The sequence below is a fragment of the Aphanomyces astaci genome, assembly GCF_000520075.1.
Source record: "Aphanomyces astaci strain APO3 unplaced genomic scaffold supercont1.37, whole genome shotgun sequence".
Taxonomy (NCBI): Eukaryota; Oomycota; class Saprolegniomycetes; order Saprolegniales; family Verrucalvaceae; genus Aphanomyces; species Aphanomyces astaci.
Genome location: NW_009798300.1, coordinates 111,667 through 119,996, shown reverse-complemented (window position 1 = coordinate 119,996; position 8,330 = coordinate 111,667). Strand labels below are relative to the sequence as shown.

Here is an 8,330-nt window from a genome sequence, read left to right as displayed (position 1 = left end):
ATGGTGGTCACGCCAGAGACCGCGACCGCTTTCATCGCCACGATAGCCGCCCGCATCAAGGATTTCAAGATCGCCGCCATCAGTTCAACAACCGACACCAAGGAAGTCGCCCACCACATGCGTATCTTCAACGCCAGCGCCAAGATGACGACATGGAAGTAGACAACGCCCAAGTACAACACCGTGGACAACGCCAAGTAGGCCCCTTTTACAACTGCGGACGTATGGGCCACAGAATCAGTGACTGCCGCTCTCCACCCCGGAACAATCAAGGAAGAAGCCAAGCTCAACCCCAGCGCAACAACAATTCAAGACATGCCAACCGGCCTCAGCGAGCCCAGTGTAATAAACCAAGTCGTCAGCACAATACCCAAGTAACCAAAGTCAACAGCGACACAGAAGGCAGCGAAGATGACGTAGAAGAAGTGATCCTAGGCAACAACATGGGCCTAGCCCAGCAAGACTCCGCGGAGGAGGAGTCGCTTAACATCAATACCGCCCAGCAAGCAGTGCCAGCGCAAGAAAACAAGTTGATGATAGTTCACGGCGCACTCGACAGTACAAGCGTTCGCATCCTGATCGACTCTGGTGCCTCGAACTTGCTTTGCCGCCCAGGCTTGGTCAAGACAGTGATCCGCTCCAAAGAAGTTCAAGCAGAAGGCTTCGATGGACACTGCTCTGGCATCAAGAAAGTGAAGGAAGTATCTGGCACACTTTGCTTTGGTCAATGGACGTTCCCAGATCTTATACTTACCGAGTGGGATCTCGGGAAGAAGGACTTTGACGTCATATTGGGAAAACCATGGTTCTTTCGTTGCAACCCTGTCATCGACTGGCGTACCCACCAAATCCTCAACGTCAACTCAAGTGAAGTCGAGCCTGAACGAATCGAAGGATGGATGATCAAAGTCACGACGAAAACGGAACCTCAGCAGAAGTTACACCCGCTCGTGGCCAGGGTTGTGGAAGAATTTCGTGACGTGCCCAAATCCACTTGCGAACGGTCGTTTGACTACTGGGTCAACCACGATCGGTGCTCCTCGTCAAACAGGAAACGCGCGTCGGCCACCTTTGGCTTGATAACGCCGTTTGGCCTCGGCGAGCTGAACCTGTTCTTGAACTAACGTGGCCTGACCATTGACGAGCCCGGCGGCCATCTCTTCGATAACTTTTCGTTCCGACTGCAGCTCCTCCCGCGACAGAAGTTCCGACGGTTCTGCCATCTTCTTGAGGTCTGACTGCAACTCGCCGTTCATGTCCGTCAACATGTTCATGCTGACGTTACTTTCATGGGCCTCACCTTCCAAAATCCGGCTCTGAAGGTCGCGCGCGTCGACAACGGCATTCAGACTTCGTTCGTGGCGAATAGTCCCAGGTGAACGTGACCACTTCCCTTCCTTGTACGGTTTTCTTTTTGCGCGGAGACCGGATCGGCAACTCCTCCGCTCCTTCCGCCTTGTCGGGTGACACATCGGGCGATCCGTCTGGGTCTCGTTTCTTTTCACGAAAAGGCGACGCCATCCCATTCGCCGAGGTTCAGCCACTTACGGATAATATTCGATCATCCCGAATTATCTGATTATCTGGTGTTCTCTTTCTGTAGAAGCCGGACTGTTTCTGCCCAATCATAGGTCAGCTCAGCAGTCCTTTAATGATCACTTCTAGTTTTGCCCTCGACCACACAAGTGTTCTCGTCGTCGTCCCTCCTCAGTGATGTCTCTTTCCACGTCCCTCTTGACAGGTTATAAGCCTCCTTCCTTCCTCTGTGCAGCCCTTCGTGGCCACCCCACTCGACGACCTCCGGCCTCTGGCCTACACGCTCTGGAAAACGGACTTCTTGTCCCAAGCCACGTCCCGCGACCTTGCTGAGTTCTACTCTACGAAGGACTTTGTCCCTAAGGGCGATCGTATCGATGCGCTCAACATCAGCAAGATGTACCTCGAGCTCGATCAAGTCGAGCACTCTGAGCTCTATGTTGTCGACCCGACTCTGTCGGAGACCGATCGTGATGCGCGTCTCGCGGAAATCAAGGCGCACACAACCGCCATCCAACGTGAGATCATTGCCCGTGAGGTGACCAAGAAACTTGCGAATCAACGCTCTGCGGTGCACACCTTCTTGGTATCAGCCATCTCTACGAATCCCTACGAGCTCTTTGAGCACATCAAGACTCGTTTCGAATCCAATCCCATGGACATCAACCCCACCATCATTGCCAGCTATCTGCGTACTCTCAAGGGCACGGATGAGAGTTGTATCGACACTCTATCCGTGGAACTCATTGACCTCATCAAGCGCTACCGTGTGTATATGACGCCACAGTTGTTTAATCCTCTGGATCCATCGGCGAACTCGAACCGCCTCCAACAAGCGTCTGCTCTGGTTGACAACGGCTCTGTCGCAACAATTCAAACACGAACCCAACTTGCAGGCGTCATGCATGCCGTTGCAGCCCCTGCACCCACACCCCTAGCGATTACGCAAGCTAATGGCTCGGTTCATGTTATGAACGCCTTTACTGTCCCGAGCTATGCTCACCATGATTGCGTCAACCACCCCGTCAAGTCGTGCTTCTACTGCGGCGTTATCAATCACACGCTTCCTGCGTGTCCCACCCTCATGTCGGACTATGCACGCAACACTATGCGTCCTATCACTGATGCACCGGGCGAGCACTTCCCATCTCCTGTGGATGCCGGTGACCTAGACTTCGCTGAAGTTCCTACCACCGAGCGTTTACCCCTTAACCATGTCCACTGTTCCAAATTCATGCGGACCCAACCAAAGTGGATCTTCCACTGTTCCCACCCAGTGCCTTCTCGGCCACCCACAGTGACATTATTACCGCGGCGTCGGAAACATCAATCAAGGTGATTCTCCAACTACCATCAAGATGTGTGGACGGTGTCCGTCCCCATCCCCCATTCCAAGTTGTCGGAGAACAAGGCGTTTTCGCCCTTCATGCGGATCTTCGCTACTGTGAAAGCGATCCCGGTGATCCGCCCCTACCCATGTCAGTGACTTATCGTAATGATTTTCCCGCTCTGCGAGAACATTGGATTATTGAATCTGGCGCCTCTGCCTCATGCACCCCAAACGCGATTATTTCTCCAACTACGTTCCTTGCGCACTGTCTCTTACAGTCAGGAACGGCGCCCAACTTCCCGTCCTTGGCTATGGCCCTCTTTCTTTGGCCGTGGACATGTCGTCCCGTGACCAAGCCGACGATTTTTGTCCATGTGCTCTACACCTCACCTTTGGCCTACATTGCCCTGAACTACAGTTTAATATGTTCTCAGTTTGCCAAGCGACTGACGAAGGCATATCAGTCTCGCGACATGTGCGAAATCACCACTACTCTTGATGATGTGCTTTGTGCACCTAACAACGCCATGGGTCTTTACTCGTCTCCCTGCCAGCCCAAGTGCGAGCCCTCCACCGACCCACACCGTGGGGAGTATATCCATCCGGGCCAAATGGCTATGCTCGCCGGCATGGTGGCCACTTTTGAGACCGCACTGCGGAAGTTCTCCTCGACCTACGGTGGATTTTCCACTTTTAACTATCAATAATACATGTTTGCATATTTGTCTGTGTTGCGCTATGCGCCAATCATTCACCGACCATCTATGGTCCCCTAGCCGTAACCATTCTGGCCCCATCACTCCAGTCTCCATGAGTGTCGCCCAGACTATGCTTGGTTCACACACTCCTACCCCAGTCAATGACACCACTACTGTTCCAATCGACTGCCTAACCAGCCTCGTAGCTGACTCCAAGCTCTCTGCCGCTAGCCTTGCGCAGCCTCTGGCACCGTCGTCTCGGCCACCCAGACGTTGATGCCTTCAACCAAATGACCAAAACAAACCCCGAGCTTATGCTCTTCACAGCTAAGCACCTTCGTGCACAACTATGTGAAACTTGTGCTTATGCCAATTCCAAGCGCAGTTCTTTCGACTCATCTGCGGTCTTCCGCACGGCTTCCTACCTTGCCCTCGTACACTATGATATTTGGGGCCCAAGCCCGATTCTATCGGTGGGTGGCGCAGCCTATTTCGTCGTTTTTGTCGATGATTGCTCCTGCTTTATGTGGATCTACCCATGCGTTTTTGCAAAGATCTCTAAGAGACCTACGAATTATATCGTACGAACGCGATGTCCATTTTCTAACATGATGTTGGCGAGCTGCATCACTCATCACCCATGGACATCGGCACCCTCCAAAGCGACAACGCCAAAGAGTATGAGAAACTCGGGCGCATTATCAACGCCAAGTACAACACTCGGGTGGCTTTCTCGAACGCCTATTCCCCCTAACAAAACGCCGTCGCCGAACGCCGTGCCGGCATTGTCGAGCAGAAAATGCGAGCTATGCTCATTCAAGGTACTCTACCCAAGTTGCTATGGGCTCTCGCCGTCTAATATGCCTCATGGCTTATCAACTAATCCCCTTCGGCATCCAACAAAGTTTTTTCACCCTACCACATCGTCTTTAAACGACACCCATCTTTGGGTCCATCAAAACCTTTGGGGGCACCATGCTTGTGCACATTCAACGTGCCGCGCAATCATCCAAGCTCGATCCCCGTGCCGTAAAGGCCATGTTTGTGGGTCTCACACACGATCGCAAGGTTATGACCTCATGCATTTGCACTCGCATCTACTGATCAACTCTCCTAATGTCACCTTCTGGGAGGCTAGAAGACATTGTCGCGGTCGGGGCGGGACATGGCATCACGTCAGTCTTTGGGGTTGTTGGTGTTGGCACGGTCGGCGAGTAGCGCGTAGATGAACAATGGTTCCACAGGAACCGAAGTAGGAACCGAAGACAAGGCTAATATTGATAAATAGACCGAGAAGGCAGACGGGATGAGTCCATAGAATCGTCGTAAGGGAGTAGCAATTGGGTCAAACCCGGACTGGTCAATGAGAATGTCGAGAAAATATCTCGATTTTGTCTGGGTAGTTGCACAGAAAGTGCTGGGATAGGTCGAGTCGAGAAAGAACGGGTGGCGACAAAGGTTTGTCATAAAGATAGAAAGAACGGGTGGCGACGTAACCAAAGGCTTGTCATAAAGGAAGGCACTGGGACTGTTGGTAATGATGGAGTGTAGTGGCGGCAATGGTGCATTGGGTTCCAAGGTTGGGATGAAGTTGGGGTCGGTGGTAGATTTCTGGCGATAAACCGCAGCAGCAGCAACAGAGTTGATGGCTGGGAATTCGGACTCCCAGAAGGTGACGTCACGAGAGTAGATAAATAGGTGAGAATTCAAGTGATTGGGCGTATAAGTTTTGATGTCACCCAAAGATGAGTGTCGTTTAAAAACGATGTCGTAGGGTGAACATCTTTGTTAGGTGTCGAAGGGGAAATGTTGATAAGCCATGGAGCGTAGTCAAGGGCAAGAGCCCATAGAAACTTGTGCAGAGCCCCTTCAATAAGCATAGCCTGCATCTTTTTGCATGACAATGCCGATATGGCGTTTGGCAACAGCGTTTTGTTGGGGTAGCCACCCGAGTGTTGAACATAGAGATCATTGCGAAAGCGCATGGAGTAGCTCTACATAAAGCGGGAGTAGTCATCGATTAAAACGACAAAGTAGGCAGCGCCACCCGCCGACAGAATCGGACGTGGGCCCCAAACATCAGAATGTACGAGGGCAACGTTGGAGGCCGCGCGGAAGACCGCAGATGAGTTGAAAGGACTGCGCTTGGATTTGGCATAAGCACAAGTCTCACATAATTGACCATGTAGGTGCTTGGCCTTGAAGAGCATAAGCTCGGGATTTTTGTTTTTGTCATTTGCCGAGACGGCAATGCCATAGGCGCGCAAGGCTAGCTGTAGAGAGCTTGGAGTCCGCCACGAGGCTGGTGAGGCACTCGATTGAAACAGTAGTAGTGTCATAAACTAGGGTAGCAGTGTGCGAACCAAGTATAGCCTGGGCGAAGTGATGGGGCTGCTTGGATACCATATATGGTCGATGAATGATTGGCGCGTAGCACAAGGCAGACTAACATGCAAACATGTGCAATTGATCAGGAGATGCATCCCAGCGGTTGACCACTGGTTGGCGGAAGGACTCATTGTAGGAGTTGCTAAGTTATTGGAGGTTTTTGGGCGATACCTACCGCCGTTCTGACGGCTAAACACAGCCTTTTCATCTCAATTCCTTAAGTTATATTAGCACTGTGTTAGGCAAGACAAAAAGATTAGCCACCAGAGCTGCTGTAGTGTTCTCGCGGGGGAGGCACTTGGGCTGATGGGACGACTACGTTTGTGCTCCTTGAGGAACTTAAGAAAATCCCCGACAATGTTTACATGTTCAGTGAGTACATAATACTTGCTTCCCTATAATTATTACTAGAACTTGCTTGCCGTAGGAAATATCCTCGGATAACTGCCATTTTTCTGGTTGCATTGACTGTGAATAGGGAAATTTTCTGCCTCCTCTGTCCTGATACCGCAATTTCTTCATTAACAATGAAACAGTATTTCTGAGAATAGAAAAAGTAGTATTGCTTCAATCAGGGAATTGTTCACCTGACGGTCGACGACAACATGGCATCCTCATTCAGTCAGCAACATACCATCCAGCGAAGACGAGCATGAATGGGCGAAGTGCGTGGAAGGCGCCAGCAGCATGTACACATCCGTTCGGGTCGACCATGCATCGAGGAATACCTAGTGCTTAGCTGCCTACCACAAGGACGACTGCATGTGGACCTCCCATGACGCGTGCCGCATCTCCCAGCGCGAAGATGATCTCATGTGGAGGTGGCCTCAAGCGAAGACGAGCGACGAAAAGGATAGTTGCCGACCCCTGACGTTGGTGCGCGGTGGCCTTGACGCCGACCGCCCCTCGCGCGTTCCAATGCCACATGGTGATGTCGTCGTCGTTGCACGAACGAATGCACAGTACATTGCTTCGCGCACAAGCGAAGGTGGAGCGATGGAATGCGTTTGGAACGACAACACGTGCACATCCAAAGCGGCTTTGGAGGACTGCCGCATCTGGCTCGTCACCGTGACGACCACATCGCTGTGAAAGTCCATGAAGTTCCGAAAGCGTTGCGCTCTTCATTTGTCAACGGCGTAGTCCATCCACATGCTCGTCGTCGCCGACTGGATATACCCTTGTACCTGTCAGACAGGGTGGTACGAACCACCGAACGGGTCAGACAGCTGGGGCACTGGAAGGGGTGGCGTGAAGACGTGGCTGAGTACTGCCGGTTGTGTGTCCGTTGCGGTGCCGCAAAGGGATCGAGGCCGTGGAGAAGCGGAAAACTCCAACGAATGCCGGTGTACCGGTTGAAGGGACCAGGAACAAGTGTGTTGATCCTTGTCGATTAATTCACGCGGATCTGAAGTCGTCGACGTTTGTGCGAGTGTTCGTGGACGAGGCCTTATGCAGATACGGTGTACCGGATCGGTTGCTGTCAGACCGAGGAACCAACTTCGTGTCTCACCTGGCCCAATCGATATACCAGACGTTGGGGATCGAGAAGATGGCTAACGCGCCTGGGCATCCGCAAGGGCAAGGGTTAGAGGAACGATTCAACCACACGTTCGCGACCATGCTGAAGATGTACGTCAACTACGTCCATACCGACTTGGACGTGTACCTGCCGCGGCTGCTGTTCGCGTACCGTACGGCCTACCAGTCCACTCTGGGCGACTCGCCGTTCTTCTGTTTGTTTGGCCACGATCCGGTTCAACCGTTGGATATTGTCTTCGCGAATCAAGACCCGCCGTAGAAGTCATACGACCTGCCACAGTGGTGGTGTTCGCAGTTTGCTTGGTTCCAAGAGACCCGACGGCTCGTTGAAGCACAACTGATTGAAGGACAGAACCGCTCGGCGGCAGCGGTCGAAGCGCGGGCGTGTACGGATTTTCAACCCGCAGACTCTGTCTGGTTGTACCAATACTTCAGACGGTCGGCGAGTGCGGATGACACGCGGATCAATAAGCTTGCTTACCATTGGCACGGTCCGTACCATGTAGCGCATCCGAGAGATGACGAGGCCACGAATGCATGTACGGTACTGGTCCCACCTCTGAGTACGTCGAAGAATGAGTGAATTTGGACCAGTATTGGCCGAGATTGAGGTGGTCATGGCTGTTCGGATAATTGACGCCTGTCATGTAGCGCATCCGAGAGATGACGAGGCCACGAATGCATGTACGGTACTGGTCCCACCTCTGAGTACGTCGAAGAATGAGTGAATTTGGACCAGTATTGGCCGAGATTGAGGTGGTCATGGCTGTTCGGATAATTGACGCCTGTCATGTAGCGCATCCGAGAGATGACGAGGCCACGAATGCATGTACGGT

General features: G+C 52.4%; 3 protein-coding genes across 3 annotated transcripts in view; all 3 read left to right on the top strand.

Moving 5' to 3' along the window:
- H257_11920 (hypothetical protein) overlaps window positions 1-1,124 on the top strand; it is a gene marked incomplete at both ends in the record, with an annotated part of 1,589 nt that extends 465 nt beyond the window's left edge. The window contains one exon of the mRNA XM_009838999.1: window positions 84-1,124. Coding sequence (XP_009837301.1) covers window positions 84-1,124 — 1,041 coding nt within the window. The remainder of the gene's footprint in view (window positions 1-83) is intronic.
- A 165-nt stretch (window positions 1,125-1,289) lies between these two features.
- Window positions 1,290-4,318, top strand: H257_11919 (hypothetical protein; the record flags this gene model as incomplete). Its single annotated transcript, XM_009838998.1, has 7 exons — window positions 1,290-1,322; window positions 1,370-1,534; window positions 1,742-2,699; window positions 2,895-2,995; window positions 3,301-3,498; window positions 3,771-3,998; window positions 4,187-4,318. The coding sequence occupies 7 exons, from the start codon at window positions 1,290-1,292 to the stop codon at window positions 4,316-4,318; spliced, it is 1,815 nt and encodes a 604-aa protein (XP_009837300.1).
- Window positions 4,319-6,604: 2,286 nt separating this feature from the next.
- On the top strand, window positions 6,605-7,044 carry H257_11918 (hypothetical protein; the record flags this gene model as incomplete). The annotated part of the gene is made up of 2 exons (XM_009838997.1): window positions 6,605-6,641; window positions 6,692-7,044. 2 exons carry the CDS (start codon window positions 6,605-6,607, stop codon window positions 7,042-7,044), a joined length of 390 nt encoding a protein of 129 aa, XP_009837299.1.
- Between the last annotated feature and the right edge of the window lie 1,286 nt (window positions 7,045-8,330).